The following is an 18,241-nucleotide window of genomic DNA, read 5'->3' as shown; positions in this document are numbered from 1 at the left end:
GTACAGTGCTCTGTACACAGTAAGCCCTCTAATACCACTGATTGATTGAAAATCCACAGAATGCTTACTGGAAATCAGGGAGTGCTATATATCACATGGAGGAAATCATGGACTTCCCTTCCTCTCCATCCAAACTGCTAGGATGCTGATCTTATTTTCTGAGAAGCAGCGTGGCTTAGTGGAAAGAGCACGAGCTTGGGAGCCAGAGGACATGGGTTCTAATCCCGTCTCCGCCACTGACCAGCTGTGTAACTCTGGGCAAGTCACTTGACTTCCCTGTACCTCAGTTACCTCATCTGTAAAATGGGGATTAAGACTGTCAGCCCCACGTGGGACAAGCTGATGACCTTGTATCGAACCCAGTGCTTAGAACAGTGCTCAGCTCACCGAAAGTGCTTAACAAATGCCATTGTCATTATTATTATTATTATTATTATTATTATTATTATTATTATTATTATTATTATTATTGGCCTCCTCACTGACCTCCCTGACTCCTGCCTCTCCCTTCTCCTGTCCATACTCCGTCTGAACCAATTTTCCAAATAAACGTTTAAACCATATCTTCCCACTACTCAAACTTAACATGTCCAAAACAGAACTCCTCGTCTTCCCACTCAAACCCTGTCCTCCCAACCTATTCTCTGTACTTTGAGCTCATCTATCTCTAATTATTGTTCTATTGTACTCTCCCAAGCACTTAGTACAGTGCTCCGCACATGCTAAGTGCTCAATAAATACAACTGGATGAATGAATGAGTGAATCTCACCACCAACTCTTTGCCCACATCCTCCTTTAGGTCTAGAACTCACTCCCCTCTCCTATCCAACAGATCAGCACTCTTCCCACCTTCAAAGACCTACTAAAATCACACTTCCTCCAAGAGGCCATCCCTGACTAGACTTACATTTCTCCTAATCACCCTCCCTTCTACATTGCTTATGCACCTGGATCTGTTCCCCATAAGAACTTGATAGTTGCCCCAGCCCCACAGCACTTAAGTAATATTCCTATTCTCTCTCATTCACACATTAATATTTTCTTTTCATGTGTCATTGATTTATAATGAAGTGTCTCATTTGGGCTGCCCCAAGCTAACAATATGCCTAACTATTGGCCACTATACATACAGACAGCTGCTAACTTGAGAAAGATGAGATGAAATCTATAGGTCAAACACAGGTGATTCCAACAGTTATTGAATATAATTAAGATGTGAATTAGAGAATAATCTCAAAGTGGACCCTAAGGGCCTCTTGATGTTTCTCACATCACTACCGGCTCCATCGAGAATGAAAATAGAGTTACCCCAGGCATGTGGCTGGAAGGTGCCATGATGTCTTTGGTCGTTCTGTTGCTGTTGCTTCCACCCTCAGCTCCAGTAGTCTCGGCATAAGGATTCTTCACAGAAAGCTTTTGAGTTCTAAGGTCAAACCAAACAATGAGAAGGTAAGGCCTTTGGAAGAGAGGACTTCATTTGGCTTTTCATTCGAGGGAAATGTAGCATGGCCTAGTGGAAAGAACACAGGCCTTGTAGTCGGAGGACCTGGGTTCTAATCCCAGCTCTGCCATTAGCTTGCTGTGTGACCTTGGCCAAGTCCCTTGGCTTCTCTGTGCCTCAGTTTCCTCAACTGTAAAATGGGGATTCAATACTGCTTCTCCCTCCTACTTAGACTGTGAGCCCCCTGTGGGACAGGGACTGTGTCCAACCTGACTAACCTGTACCTACCCAGCGCTTGGAACAGTGTTTGACAATTAGTAAGCACTTAACAAATTCCATTAAAAAATGGCTATGGAGTGATTTTTGACCAAATGCAGTTTAGGTTCTGGCTGCCAAATCAGAATGGCATGAAAGAATGGAGAGGAAATGAAATGGAAATCACATCTTGGGTAATTCACTATCTCTAAATATTTCTTGGAGCATATTTGATTATTGCTCAAAGCTCCCTTTTGAGGTAGGAAGCACCCAGCTAGTGTAATCACTGTATCATAAAGTTGGAAAGAGCCTCAAGGGACTTAGCAGCCTCTTCAACAAGCAGTAGTTAATGCTTTCTGGGTGTCTAGCATTGTAATAGATGCCCCTGCCCCAAGAGGAAGCACTTGCCAGCACTGAGTGGTGGATGTTCAAAGCTAAACTGACTCAGTAAATCAAGGGCAAAATCTTGGAATGAGGAATCATGGACCTGGATTTCTCTTTCCCAGTCCCAAGTCCAGGGCCCCTCTAGTGATGCCTTTATCAAAAATGTGCTTCCTGGCTCTCTCAAATAATTTAGCCTGTGAAGCAAATAAGCCCTTTTAAGGAGAAATTGGAGTGACCGGTTAATACGAAGACAGCCAAAGCACTATTGTGAAGTGGTAAAGAGCGAATTAAACTTCTGGAAAGAATGGAGCTGTTTAAGCATTAAGGAATCGTTTTTCATGGAATATTACAATGAGCACAGAAATCTTCTGGGATTATTTTAGAGTACATAGCACCAGATACAGATTTTGAGCTCTCTTCCTGAAGATAATTGAATTCCCTTGAACACTCACATTTCCTCAGGGAGGTGGTTCCATTCATGCACATCATTTCCTGGAGAAGGACATTTTCACGCAACTACAGTTTTTAAACAGGAAGCAAGGAAAGAGGTAGGAAAGAGGGTGAAGAAAGATGCCTCCCAAACCCTTTCTGAATGAATGTGTCTGACAAGTAAACCGGACGAATGATGGAAGTCTACAAACAATTTCAAGCCTGATAGTCGATGTGCTCTGCTGGTCAATATGTCCGTTGGAGGCTGTGAGCAATTTTTCAAAGGTGAAATCCAACTATAGGCCACTGCAGGGGATTAATTACATATTCACAGGCTCTTCCCCCGCATCTCCACACACCCCTCTAATGGATGCGGGCAAAGTATGATGTCTAAACACATACCCTCTCCCCACCCCTCTGCCCCCTAAATGCTAGCTGGTGGACAGTTGCCCCAATTTACAGCCTTAGGTGATGCCCTGGGGAAGCCTCTGTCTAAGTTAAATGGGGATTTGGGGAATCAGCCACTTCCATTCGATCTCGTTAAAGCAGTAATAGCTGTAGTACAAATCCAGTCAAGCACGTAATTGAAAACTTGCCGTTAAGGTCCACAGACACAAATCCATTAGGTAAAGAAGAACTGGAAATCAGATCCAAATGATGATTTTTAAATCCTGGATGCATTTCATCATAACAAGAAGAAACGGAAGAGAAGTGCACCCTCTGAGTATTCACCACTATAAATATTTTAGCCTTTGGGACAATGGCAAAGCAATTCTGTGCATATATATATATATATATATATATATATGAAATATTAAATGTATATATATTTATTATGTACAGAGAGAGAAGATAATCTGAAGAAACGTTTATTTATATATTAATACCATCTACATCAATCATGTGATTTGGTCTTTGAATTCCAAGTCATGAAAATAGACCAACCTACAGCGAGCTTTAAATCTTTGAATCTGAAACAATCGTTAGACTATGAAGGGTGTAGTTGCATCTTAATACCCAAGAAACACATCAGATTAACTTCCATTGCACAGTGTGCTAATAAGCTTGAGTTTCTCTCTGATTTTTCTATACTCAAAGCCAAAATCAGTTTCTTTTTGGATCATCTCTGTTCTGGCATGGGTACCTCAAGTATACCCAAAATACCCAAGGACCCATCAGAGCAGAGAGAGCAGGTGCTTCTTGAGTAGTCAATATTAATGTCCAAATTCTGCCTTGGAATTCATCTCTCAGGTCAAGGAGGGAACTGAGGTCTTCCATGTTATCTGCCTCCCCACTTCTAGACCGTGAGCCCTTGTTAGGTAGGGGTTGTCTCTTTTGTTGCCGAATTCTACCTTCCAAGCGCTTAGTACAGTGCTCTGCACACAGTAAGTGCTCAATAAATATGACTGAATGAATGAATGTCAGTTGTCCCTACCTTTATGGATAGCTTTTGACCCAGATTCCTTGCTGGGATTCAGGAGAAAATTTTCAGGAAAGCTGCCTTACTCTAGGGTTTCTAGTCAGGCATGCTAAACTCTGTTCTTCCTGATGCTTGGAAATCACTGCCTACTCTCCTATTTCTAGTTGTGATCCTGTGGTGAAATGAGAAATTGGTGGCCTATCAGGCTATCTTGGGAAGAACAAGCCATAGCTTTGCCTTCCCCAATAAGGAACTCCTTCTGGGGAAGAAAAATAAACAAATCTGCATAGATGTTCCAGAGTCCTGGAAGGAAGGAATCATATCAAATCAAACTATATAAAACTATAAAACTCTGGCACTTAAATTAAACCCTTGCAAAAAAAAATTGTATCATTTTAAGGTACAAAGTACCAAACTCGAATATGATACATGAAAAAAAGAGGTTGTCTAAAGTAACAGTCATATATTTTGGCACAATTCAATTATAAAGGAGGTTTAAAGCTGAGAAAAAGAGAGAGAGAGAGAGAGAGAGAGAGAGAGAGAGAGAGAGAGAGAAAGAGCACACACACAGATGAAATTTAAATAACCATACTTTCCAGAGCTCAAAGTTTGAGGAGTTGGGCCTCACAGAAAGTCAGGCCAATGGTCCAACATGAGGGATGAGGAAAAGTCCCAGAAATGGAAAGACGCAGAGAGAAAGAGTGAGTGGGAGAAAAGAAAGACACATGCACACACACACACACACACACACACACACACACACACACACACATATACAGATGATAGGCCTTTCCCCACACCCAACATACCCAGAAACATTCACCCAGTTGATTAGGTTGACCAGCCCAGTTTTATCCTGGACAGTCAAGTTTTCAGCTGCCTGGTATAGATTCAGTACTGGCTCTTTTATAACTGGTCTTTTAATTTTAAGTGCCCCAACTTCCCTCTGCCATGCCCCCCACCCCCAAATCCCACATTCTGGAAGTAGTGGCCACATTCAGCAGGACTTGGGAGGGGAATGCAGTGGCTGTGTGTTTAGGGAGTGGGGGGGTGGAGGGGACGGGAGATCAGGTTATCCTAGAAAAATTCTGTGTGCTCCAGTCAATTTGGATGGCATCAGGTGGACTTCGACAAAATAGTATCCATGTGATGTCATTATTGTATCACTCTGAATCTTGGCATAACACAAATTGAGTCACGTGGGCCTCAAGTCTGACTTTTGTGTGTGCGGGCATTGTCCACCTTAGAGATGACCTGGGCAACCTGTGTTGGACTCTTCCACTGTCCTATTCTGGAGTCAGAAAGTTCTGGGTTCTAGTCTCGGCTCCGCCACTTGTCTGCTGTGTGACCTTGGAAAGTCACTTCGCTTTTCTGGACCTCAGTTCCCTCATCTGTAAAATGGGGATTGAGACTGTGAGCCCCAAGTAGGACAGGGACTGTGACCAACCCAATATGCTTGAATCCACCCTGGGCCTTAGTAGTGTGCCTGGAACATAGTAAGTGCTTAATAAATACCATTGTGATTATATTATGATCAATCAATCAATCAATCATATTTATTGAGGGCTTACTGTGTGCAGAGCACTGTACTAAGTGCTTGGGAAGTACAAGGTGGCAACATATAGAGATAGTCCCTACCCAACAGTGGGCTCACAGTCTAGAAGCAGGGATGACCCACATCATCTTGATTTCTCTGGACTCAGCTGACTCTTTGTCAAGGGGCAGAACAGAAGGCCAGAATTTGTTCCAGGCCTAATTGGGGATGCCCTATATACATTAAATAATAATTATGGTTTTAGTTAAATGCTTAGTACGTGCCAGGCACTGTAATAAGCGCTGGAAGGAGACAGTCACTGACATAGGGATGAGCTTTAAAGTCCAATGTCCATCTCTTTCCCCCCCAAACTAAGGGGCATAAGAGGAGGGAGTTCAACCTTCCCAGGGCGCACAGGCCGCTTGCCCAGTTTTGGCCGAACAGAAGAAAGCTTCACCTGTAAATGTGAACTGCCAGCAATCCGAGGAGCAGAAGTAAGATGGGGACAACGAAGCAGACGGCCATGACGATGTTCCGCTGCTTCCGCTGTACCACGTGCCGCAAATCCCACCATTCCAAGTCACTGAACTGGCAACGTTCTCCCACGTAGCCCAGCTGACAGCTTGCACAAAGACACACAAAACCACCGTCAACAACCACCGGGTAGGAGGCTTGAAAGGCAATGGGCCACGGCCCACACCTCCAACATGCATTTCTTTCTTTGAAAAGCAGCGTGGCTCCGTGGAAAGAGCCCGGACTTGGGAGTCAGGGGTTGTGGGTTCTAATCTCTGCTCTGCCATTGGTCAGCTGTGTGACTTTGGGCAAGTCTCTGTGCCTCAGTTACCTCATCTGTAAAATGGGGATTAAGACTGTGAGCCCCCATGAGACAACCTGATTATCTTATATCTACCCCAGTACTTAGAACAGTGCTTTGGAACATAGTAAGCACTTAGCAAATACCATCATCATTATTATTATTATTTACCAGTGCTCAGTACAGAACAGTGCTTGACACCATAGTAAATGCTTAACAAATACCATCAAAGCCCCCAGAAAAACGATCAGCCTGGTTTAGCGGAAAGGGAATCAGTTGGACCTGGGCTCTAATCCCCACTCCGCCACTTACCTGCTGGGTGTCCTTGGGCAAGTCACTTCACTTTGCTTCAGTTTCCTCATTTGTAAAATGGTGATTCAATACCTAGTCTTACTTTTATGTGGAGTGCTTGTGGGACAGAGACTGCGTCCGACCTAATTATCTTGTATCTACCCCAGCTCTTAGTATAGTATTTGGCACTTAGTAAGTGCTTAACAAATATTGCAATTATTATCATCATTATTATTATTACTGCTATAATTATTATTGTTTTGAGACTTGTCTTAGGCTGTTGAGTCATCTCCGATCCGTAGCAACATCATGGACGCATCTCTCCCAGAACGCCCCACCTCCACCTGCAATCGTTCCGGTAGTGAATCCATAAGAGTTTTCTTGGTCAAAATCCAGAAGCGGTTTACCATTGCCTCCTTCCGAGCAGTAAACTTGAGTCTCCACCCTCAACTCTCTCCCTGGCCGCTGCTGCCCAGCACAGGTGAGTTTTGACTTGAAGCAGATTACTGTCCACTCGCTAGCCACTGCCCAAGCTAGGAATGAAATGGGTATGCCTCTGCCTGACTTTCCCTCCCATAGTTGAGATTGATAGAGTAACAGAAACTCTCCAGGTGTGACTCTGAGAGGGGTTTGAGACTAGTAAATGCTTAATAAATAGGATTACTACAGTGGAATTTTCTCAGATAAAACATCCAACCCATTTTCTCCAACCTGGGCCCCAGCTTTCCCCAAACCCAGTTTTCTGAAGGTGCTATGAAAAGAGGGCATGAGCTAAGTGAGATCTCAGTGACTGCAGTGGGGGAGGGAATACAAAATGAGTGTCTCTTTTTCACAGGTTGTCCCTGGGATTGATTAGGGATTAGTTGCATTTTCCTGGTAAAACATTATAAAACATTAATTTCAGAAATTAATTTCTGGAAGGCTAAAATCTTAAGCACCACCTATATAAATAATTCCAAAAACATCTGAACTCTGGAAAAAAGTGTTTTTTTAAATGAAATTTTTGGTCATGGTATTTGTTAAGCACTTACAATGTGACAGGCACACATTAAGCACCAAGGGTAGATATGAGCTAATCTACAATACTAAGCACTTAGTACAGTGCTCTGCACACAGTAAGCACTCAATAAATATGATTGAATGATTATCAGGTTGGACCCAGTCCATGTCCCGTGTGAGGCTCACAATCTTAATCTCTATTTTACAGATGAGGTAACCAAGGCATGGAAAAGTGAAGTGACTTTCCCAAAGTCACACAGCAGGCAAGTGGCAGAGCCGGGATTACAACCCATGTCCTCTGATTCCCAGGTCTGTACTCTTTTCACTAGGCCATGCTGCTTCTTGATTAGAAAATCTAATTTGCTTCAATTTGAATGACCACCGGGTAAGAGGTAAAATTGGAAGATGGAATGAGGAAATCTGAGTTGTAGGCCCAGACTTACCACCAGTCTGCTATGGGACTTTGGCCTGTCACTTCATCAATCTGGGCTTCAGTTTCCTCGCTTGTAATACTGAGATAGTAGCGACCACCTTTTACTACCTCACGGGGATGTGGTGAGGATGAATATGAGATGATTTATGCTAAAGTTCGTTGCGGGCGGGGAATGTGTCTGTTATATTTTTGTGCTGTACTCTCCCAAGCGCTTATTACAGTGCTCTACATACAGTAAGCGCTCAATAAGTACAATTGGTTGATTATACAAATACAAGTTACTGTGACAACGATGATCGTTGAAAAGGAGGGCTTACTGATTACTCTCCAGTGTTTGCTTGCTGCATCTGGGTAAAAGTAGAACAGTTAATTTATAAGTGTTCTGAACTGCTCATCTATGAATTTTTTTTGCAGAAAAATTGATGTTTTATTTATAGACTTGTGCTTTTAAGGTACGTGAGTGAAGGGTGCCATCTACTGGGTAATGCTCTCTGGAGACAGAAGAAAGAAAGAAATGAATCCTCAGTTCTACAAATATTATCATTAGCAATGGTTCAATCAATCAATCGTATTTATTGAGCGCTTACTGTGTGCAGAGCACTGTACTAAGCACTTAGTTCAGTTGAGCTACAGTCTCCGGTGAAACTAAACCACCGTATACTGTTCAAGAACTTCACCTTAAAATTCAATAGCACATCCATGAAAACTGTTATTGAGAATTTCAGTGACTGGGGAAAGTGTTTTAGTTGTAAGCGAGTTCCTCTTTCCTTCGATCCCTGAATTTCCTAAGCCTAGAAACTGAAGGAGGAAAGGGAAATCAGGACTGCAAAAGAGAAATAAGGACATGAAAGAACAAGAGAGGCAGAAAAAAGTGGGATAGAACTATTGAAAGGAACAAGTTTCATCCCCTAACCCTGGCTTGTATTTTAGGGCCTGCACTCTTGGCAGTAGAGGGAAAGTTGGGGTAGTAGAGCCGTCAGGAAGACAAATTAGCAAAAAAAAAAAATAGTTTCCTATGTGGTGTTTTGCTATAAAGGGTCAGATTGCATACGGGAAAAATATATTTTCAATCCAAATTAATGTTGAATGTGGGTAGCTCCTGATAATATCTATTTGCATTGGTTCTAGTGAGATTTTTGAAACTGTCTGCTAGATAAAGGCTCATAAAAATTGGTATGTCTCCTTTCAGGTTTTGCTGTCATTTTGTAGTGATAAATGTTAAATTTGTTAAAGTGTTAAAGGATATTTGATATTTTTATTAGGATTTAATAATAGAAGGGAAAGTGACATTCTAAAAGGTTCATAAATCACTTAATGATTTAAAGAGAAATATAGGACCTATTTCATAATATTACTAGTATAATATTTCACACTATAGTGCCAGAGAGTGAATCCACCATGACTATTTTTCCTTCTACAAAAAGAGTGAAATATTAACTTTCCTGTTCCTTAATAGACAAACCCAGACTGACTGTTTTATTTACAGGGGCCAACTCCATATTAGTTGACAATAACACATAATAAAAATTAACCTTGGCACATCATTCTCTTTTGGTGTTGCTAATACAGATATTGAGCAGCTGTGTGGACTAGTGGAGTCAGAAGGTCCTTGGGTCTAATCCCAGCTCTGCCACTTGTCTGTTGGGTGACCTTGGGCAAGTCACTTTACTTCTCTGGGCCTCAGTTACCTCATCTGTAAAATGGGGATTAAGACTGTGAGCCCCACTTGGGACAAGAGACTGTGTCCAACCTGATTACCTTGTATCTACCCCCGTGCTTAAAACAGTGCTTTGGCACATAGTAAGCACTTCAAAACCACAAAAAGAAAAAAATATATATATTTTCGAATTGATATGAGCATTACCTAGTGGAAAGAGCACGAGCCTGGGAGTCCGAGGACCAGGGTTTTTATTCTGGCTCTGCCGTTTTTCTGCTGTGGGACTTTGGGCAAGTCAATTAACTGTGCTTCAGTTACCTCATCTGCAAAATGGGGATTAAATCTGTGAGCCCCATGTGGGACAGGGACTGTGTCCAACCTGATTATCTTGTATCTACCCCAGTGCTTAGTATAGTACCTGGCACAGAGGAAGTGCTTACCAAATCCCACAATAATAATAGTAATTATTGTTATTATTATACTATAGGGTAGAAGAGGATCAAAATTGTCTGGTTTATAACTGCATACAGTCAACTCACATGTGGAGTAGAATGTCCATTACAGTGGCTGTCAGTAACGGTAGAAATACCAGATGTCTGTAGAACACCTATCCACTAGCAAGAAAACCATTTCACAGTTCTTGAAAGAGTCCTGTACGGAGGACCTGGATTTTCATTTTACCAGTCCTGGGAGATTATGTACGGATTATTCTAAAGAAGCATGTCATTGGAGCTCAGGTAAAGCCACCTCACGTTTAGACCTTCATGCCAACAATTACCCTAGGCCTCTCTGAAGGCAGAGAGTGAACTAAAAGCCAAATTTTGCCCAGGGCTAGATTGTGTTCTTCAATAAAGACACAGAGACATGTTTTCCTAGGCGAGAGCAATAGGTGTGCCAAGTCTTCCCACTCCAAGTTCTCATGCTTCTACTTGCCTTTTTTCTGAATTGCAACACACTCTGTAGGACCAGCTGGAGGCTACCCTGGCTACACCCATTTTGGGAAAAAAAGTGGCATTTGCTTCTTCCCTTAATGATAATAATGGCATTTATTAAGCACCTACTTTGTGCAAAGCACTGTTCTAAATGCTGGGGAGGTTACAAGATGATCAGGTTGTCCCATGGGGGGCTCACAGTCTTAATCCCCATTTTCCAGATAAGGTAACTGAAGCCCAGAGAAGTTAAGTGACTTGCCCAAAGTCACACAGCCGACAATTTGTGGAGTCAGGATTGGAACCCATGACCTCTGACCCCAAAGCCCGGGCTCTTTCCACTGAGCCACACTGCTTCTCTTATCCCTTAATGGATGGACCATGGGTCTAGGAGTCAGAAGGACCTAGGTTCTAATCCCGATTCTGCCACGTGTCTGCTGGTGTGACCTTAGGCAAGTCACTTCACTTCTCTGGGCCTCAGTTATCTCATCTGTAAAATGGGGGCTCAGGATGCAAGCCTCAGGTGGGACAGAGACTGTATCCAGCCTGATTAACTTGTACCTACCCTAGCGCTTAGAACAGTGTTTTGCTCATAGTAAGCACTAAACAAATTCCATAATTATTATTATTACCATTTGAATTTCCCCTTTTCAAAGAAAAAGACCAGAGAACCTAGTATTGATTTGGACACATCATGTTATAAAGCCATGCTTTGGCTGGTTCCGCTTGATGGCATTTGATAAGGAATGTGTCTTTTTTTTTGTTCCATTGTACTCTTCCAGGCTCTCAGTACAGTGCTCTGCACACAGTAAGTGCTCAATAAATATGAATGAACAAATAATAATAATAATACTGGTATTTGTTAAGCACTTTCTATGTGCCAAGCACTTTTCTAAGCGCTGGGGTAAATACAAGGTGATCAGGTTGTCCCACATGGGGCTCACAGTCTTAATCCCCCTTTTAGACTGTGAGCCCACTGTTGGGTAGGGACTGTCTCTATATGTTGCCAACTTGTACATCCCAAGCGCTTAGCACAGTGCTCTGCACACAGTAAGCGCTCAATAAATATAATTGATTGATTAATCCCCATTTTACAGATGAGGGAACTGAGGCACAGAGAAGTTAAGTGACTTGCCCAAAGTCACACAGCAGACCAGGGGCGGAGCCGGGATTAGAACCCAAGACCTCTGACTCCCAAGCCCGTGCTCTTTCCGAATGAATTTCATGGGAAACAGAATTCCCCTACAGTTCCGGTCAGGTATGGGCCACGGTGCAGGAAGGACACGGGGATCCTACATGGTGATCCCCCCCCACCACTCCCACCATCCCTTGTCTCGTCTTATGCTGTTGAGTCCTCTCCAACCCATAGCAACGTCATGGAGGCAGCTCTCCCAGAATGTCCCATCTCCATCGGAACATGTTCTGGTAGTGGATACAGAGAGTTTTCTTGGTTTAAAAAAGGAAGTGGTTCACCACTGACTCCTTCCACACAGTGAACTTGAGTCTCCACCCTCAATTCTCTCCCATTCCGCTGCTGCCCTGCACAGGGGAGTGTTGACTTGTAGCAGATTACTTCCCACTGGCTAGCCACTGCCCAAGCTAGGAATGGAAGGACTCTCCCGCCTGTAGTCGAGACTGGTAGAGTACCAAAAACTCTCCAGGCGCGACCTGAACTGTGACTGTAAGCCCACTGTTGGGTAGGGGCTGTCTCTATATGTTGCCAACTTGTACTTCCCAAGCGCTTAGTACAGTGCTCTGCACACAGTAAGCACTCAATAAATACGATTGATGATGATGATGACCCTGAGAGGGGCTCACTATCCCTACGGAGATGGTTTTCCTCCGAAGCTTCTGTGGCTCGGCTTAGGGGGAAGAAGAACAAAGGAGGAATGATGAGGGCTGCCCTAGGCCCCTTCCCACCTCACCCTGCAGAATACACTTTCTACTCCATCCCTGTCCCAGGAGTGTTAGAACCAGGATGAGTTATTTGCTGGGAAAATAAAGACTGTTCCAGAGAAGCAGCGTGGCTCAGTGGAAAGAGCACGGGCTTTGGAGTCAGGGATCATGGGTTCGAATCCTGGCTCCACCACATGTCTGCTGTGTGACCTTGGGCAAGTCACTTAACTTCTCAGAGCCTCAGTTACCTCATTTGTGAAATGGGGATGATGACTGTGAGCCCCACGCGGGACAACCTGATCACCTTGTATCCCCCCAGCGCTTAGAACAGTGCTTTGCACATAGTAAGCGCTTAACAAATGCCATTATCATTATTATTATTACTTCCCTAGCCATAAGAATTAATGTATAAGGGGACAATACGATGCTGTTCCTGCAAGTGCCTTTTGAGATCTATGATCTGGGACATTTGGGCAACTCTATGTAGGCAGGGAATGTGTCTATTTCTTGTTGTATTGTACTCTCCCAAGCGCTTAGTACAGTGCTCCACACAGAGTAAGTGCTCAATAAATACATCTGAATGAATGATGAATGAGCCACTTCCTCTCCTCCTCCCCATCCCCCCGCCCTACCTCGCTTCCCCTCCCCACAGCACCTGTATATTTATTTGTACAGATGTACTACTCTATTTATTTTACTTGTACATATTTACTATTTATTTTGTTAATGATGTGCATATAGCTTTAATTCTAATTGTTTTGAGTATTTTGACACCTGTCTACATGTTTTGTTTTGTTGTCTGTCTCCCCCTTCTAGACTGTGAGCCCGTTGTTGGGTAGGGACCGTCTCTATATGTTGCCGACCTTTACTCCCCAAGTGCTTAGTACAGTGCTCTGCACACAGTAAGCTCTCAGTAAATATGATTGAATGAATGAATGAATGGAATAGCCAAGCTTTAGTGTGGAGAGAGAGGTGAAAGAGAAGATATGAATTGAAACTATGTTGCCAACTTGTACTTCCCAAGCGCTTAGTACAGTGCTCTGCACACAGTAAATTCTCAATAAATATGATTGATTGATTGATTGAAACTGATGGAGGATGGCAAGAAGTAGAAAACAGCTCTGCTTTCTGCCAAATGGACAGAGAACAAGGAGGCAATCCTCACCCATTCAATCAATCAACCAATTGTATTTATGGTGCACTCATGGTGTGTAGAGCGGTGCATTAAGCCCTTGGGAGAGTACAGTGAAAGAGTGGTAAACACGTTCTCTGCCCATAAGGAGCTTATACCTAATTCTGGTTCCATTCATTCATTAATTTAATCATATTTATTGAGTGCTTACTGTGTGCAGAGCACTGTACTAAGCGTTTGGGAAGTACAAGTCGGCAACATATAGAGATGGTCCATTCCAGAAGTAATTATTTCATAGGGATGAAATAATAATAATAATAATATTTGTAAAGTGCTTCTTACATGCTAGGCCCTGTTCTAAGCGCTGGGATATTTACAAGCTAATCAGTTTGGACACAGTTCACGGTTCACATGGAGCTCAGTCTTAATCCCTATTTTACAGATGAGGTGATTGAGGCATAGAGAAGTTAAATGACTTGCCCAAGGTCACACAGCAGACAAGGGGTGGAGATCCAGGACCTTTTGATTCCCAGGTCCATGCTGTATCTACTAGACCACATGGCTACTTACACATACCTAAGCACATATTTTTTTTTTTCCCAAACGAACGCAGAGGACAACGCATCAGTGAAATTCAGCACAGCCTGAGAGACAGTGAATGACAAAGGATTATACTTACTTGCATGCAAAGTTTCCTATCTTTAAAACATAAACACAACTTCCACCGTTGAGGCAGTATGAGTCATAGGATGGTGGGCAATCTCCAAAATCATCGTGGAAAGAAGAGGTCGCATCCTTACTGCTGCTAAGCCTAGTCGATTCTGCAAGAAAGGGTTTTAAAATGCAGGCACTTCTTTAGGTGATGGAGCTGTCTGTATTTTAGAGGTTTCTAAATATAGAACATTTTGATAAATATGGGTGAGGGCCTAATTTCAAAGTAATAGCTTGAGACTTCTAAGGGTCAGTAAAATACAAAAACAGTGTAATTCAGTCTTCTCCAAACAAAACCTTTCATTTCAACTGGGGAGGACAAAGCCACTCACCAAATAATTACATCTGCTTAATCCATTTATCAACCAATGGTATTTATTGAGGGCTTACTATGTGCAGAGCACTGTACTAAGTGATTGGGAGAGTACAACACAACAGAGTTGGTGAACACGTTCATGCCCACAATGATTCAAGTGGCACTGGCCAGCCTGGTTTTCTGACTGAAGTTTTCAGCAGGGCCAAACTTTTTTTTTTATGGTTTCTGTTAGATGCTTACTATGTGCCAGGGAGTCTTTTAAGTTTAAGCCCTGGGGTAGTTACTAGCTAATCAGTCTCTGTTTGTTGCCGAATTGTACTTTCCAAGCGCTTAGTACAGTGCTCTGCACACAGTAAGCACTCAATAAATGCGATTGAATGAATGGTCAGGTTGGACACAGTCCCTGTCCCACTTGTGGCTCGCAATCTTCATCCCCATTTTGCAGATGAGGTAATGGAGGCCCAGAGACGTGAAGTGACTTGCCCAAGGTCACACAGCAGACAAGTGGTGGAGCCACGCTGTGCTTTTTGACATGAGTTAGCTGCGCATTTTCCTCTGAACCAGCAGTTGCATGTGGAGGGCCACTCGGTGCCACAAACATTTTCAGGGGTCTTCTCAAGGAGTCCCACCTTCCAAACCCATCCAGGAACCCCAACAATCCTAACCTTGAGAAGCAGCATGGTCTAGTGGATAGAGCAACAGCCAGGGGGTCACAGGGACCTGGGTTCTAATCCCGGCTCTGCCACTTGTCTGCTGTGTGACCTTGGACATGTCCCTTAACTTCTCTGGGCCTCAGTTACCTCATCTAAAATGGGGATTAAGACTGTGAGCCCCGTGTGGGACAGGGACTGTGTCCAACTTGATCTGCTTGTATCTACCTCAGCGCTTAGAACAGTGCATGCTTAGAACAGTGAGCACTTAAGTAAATACTCTTAACCATGAGCACTATCTGGTTGACCAGGAAGCCCACCCAAGGAAGCAAGACCATGGAGCAACATCTTTGTCTCCATGCTTCAAACATGAAGCAGGTAGACCAGACTCAATTGCCTTTCTCAACTTCTCATTCATGCAGATGAAAATGACGTGTATAACAATGAAATTTATTATTAGTGGTAGTAGTAAGAAAGTGGAAAAGAGTCTCCCACCCTTCTTAAACCACTGAACTTAAGGATGAATTACATAATGGATAAGATTGCACTTTCCAAGTGCTTAGTACAGTGCTCTGCACACAGTAAGTGCTCAACAAATACGATTGAATGAATGAATACACATAGCAGAATTCATTCAAATCCTTTACGCTTCCTTTCACTCAGTTGTACTCTTTATACTCCAGCTTGCACATTCTCTCCTGTTTTGCCTGTGGATCTCGACAGACATGCAAGAGGAAAATGCCACCTCAAGGGATTTTTAAACTGAAAATCCCAAAGACCTCAGTGTTACCTGACGAGTTTCATGGACCTCACAGTGAAAGTGCTCTGCCCACAGTAAGTGCTCAATAAATATGATTGAATGAATGAATGAATGCAAGAGATAGTGTCTGCTGAGAGTGATGATTGCTAACTGCTATTTTTGTTTGAATTAATAATACCCAAAAATGTATTTGGTCGAGTCAGTGGTAGTTTTCCCTAGAAGCAAAAAGATGACCCAGGGCAAGTTTAGAAGATGGAAAATTGTGTTGACCTCGTTCCTGACAACATCCTGACTTGCCGCAATTACTTAGGAAGACTCCTCCTCTTCCCATTTTCAAACTCCTTCCCACCCCTCCCCAGTTGCAGAAATGCTGGATTTTCAGGGAAGAGGTCTCCAGGGTAGTAGAAATGGCTTGGGACAGTTAAAAACTGACCACCCTTTGACCCAAGGACCTAGTAAAAAAGGTGACTTACAGTCCCCATGGAATCTAAATTCTCCTTTGCCAGGCTTTTGATCTTTCCTGCACAGGGCTCAGAGAGGAGGCTGTGACATCAAAACAGCAATGGCTCTGACAGTAACGATATGTTCCTGGGGAATCCTGAGGGATTCAATCCTTTCTATGAACTTGTTCTTCTTAAAAGGAAAAACATTACTGTCTATAATAGAGAGGATGATGCCAATTTTAAATGACTACTATGACACGCCAGCAACTTTTCATCACCCTTAAGAAGAGAAGATTATGGGAGACGATGATATGTTAAACACAGACACATAATGAAGCAAATTCAGAGCTTTCATTCCAAGAAATGTTGTCACCTTTCGTACTTGAAAATCTCCACAGCGAACAGAAATTCCTTACCATTGGCTTTAACACATTCAATCTGCTTTTCCCTTCTACCTTAACCCAACTGATCTACCCCAATCCAACCCAAACACTTCGCTCTTCCAACACCAACCTTCTCTCTGTACCTCAATTTTGTCTGTTTCCTTGACCACGTTCTCCCTGTGTCCTGAAACTCCCTCCCCTTTCATGTCTGACAGACTGCTTCTCTCCCCATCTCCAAAACCCTTCTAAAATCACATCTCCTCTAAGAGGCCTTCCCCTACTAAGCCCTCACTTCTCTGTTTTAACCCTCCCTTCTCTCCTATAAGCTCATCCTCAAGACTGTAACCTCGTTGCGGGCAAGGAATGTGTTTATTGTTATACTCTCAAGATCTTAATACAGTGCTCTGCACTTAGTAATCGCTGAATATGATGGAATGGATAAATGAATGTCTGTTACCCTTAAGCACTTTGCTGTTCAATCACTCCCACAGTACTTACATATATATCTACCTGTACTGCATTTTAATATCTGTCTTCCCCTCTAGTGCATAAGCTCCTTGTGGGCAGAGAGTGTCTATTCCTACTTTTTTGTATTGTACTTTTCCAAGTGTTGTGCATACTGAAAGTGCTCAATAAATACCACTGATTGATTGATTGGGGCCAGGCCAAGGGAAAGCAATAATAATAATAATAATTGTGGTATTTGTTAAGCGCTTTCTACGAGCCAAACATTGGGGTAGGTACAAGATAATCAGGTTGGATACAGTCCCTGTCCCACATGGAGCTCACAGTCTTAATCTCCATTTTACATTTTAATTTAGGCCCAGAGAAATTAATTGACTTGCCCAAGGTCACACAGAAGACATGGGTGGAGCTGAGATTAGAACCCACATCCCCTGACTTCCAGCCCTATGCTTTTTCCATTAAGGCCATGCTGCTTCTCATAATATAAGTGGGGAAGAGGGAGCCGCATATAAAACTTGGAATGGGATCCTGAGATTGTTCTGGGACCTCAAGCCCCAGACATGGTTTTTCATAAGGGGAGGCATGAGGAAATAAGGGAAGGGGAAGGGTTGGACTTGCCCTTTAGCAGCCTTCTGGAGGGATAGGCAAAAAACCCTGCATGGAAGGCCCAAGAGGATAAGAAACAGAGGGATAGAGTTCAGAGACAATGCAGAAATTTATTAAAGCGGTGTAACCTAGTAGAAAGAACATGGGGCCTTGGAGTCTGGCTCTGACACTTACCTGCTGTATGACCTTGGACAAATCCCTTAACTTCTCTGGGCCTGTATTCTCCTTTTCTTCTAGTCTGTGAGCCTTACTGGGACAAGGACTGTGTCCTATCTGATCGTCTGGCATGTAC

The 18,241-nt window shown here is 43.1% G+C and overlaps 1 protein-coding gene across 1 annotated transcript in view; it reads right to left on the bottom strand.

Annotated features, from left to right (window-relative positions):
* The window catches only part of EGF (epidermal growth factor), a 96,336-nt gene that overhangs the window by 5,312 nt on the left and 72,783 nt on the right, over positions 1–18,241 (bottom strand). Inside the window, exons 20-22 of the mRNA XM_038755131.1 lie at positions 14,295–14,436; positions 5,922–6,086; positions 1,310–1,424 (exon numbers count right to left, since the gene is read on the bottom strand). Of these exons, the coding sequence (XP_038611059.1) occupies positions 1,310–1,424; positions 5,922–6,086; positions 14,295–14,436 (422 nt within the window). The remainder of the gene's footprint in view (positions 1–1,309; positions 1,425–5,921; positions 6,087–14,294; positions 14,437–18,241) is intronic.

Source organism: Tachyglossus aculeatus, chromosome 12, assembly GCF_015852505.1.
Source record: "Tachyglossus aculeatus isolate mTacAcu1 chromosome 12, mTacAcu1.pri, whole genome shotgun sequence".
In the NCBI taxonomy this organism is placed as follows: domain Eukaryota; kingdom Metazoa; phylum Chordata; class Mammalia; order Monotremata; family Tachyglossidae; genus Tachyglossus; species Tachyglossus aculeatus.
This window is presented reverse-complemented; position numbering and strand designations above follow the sequence as displayed.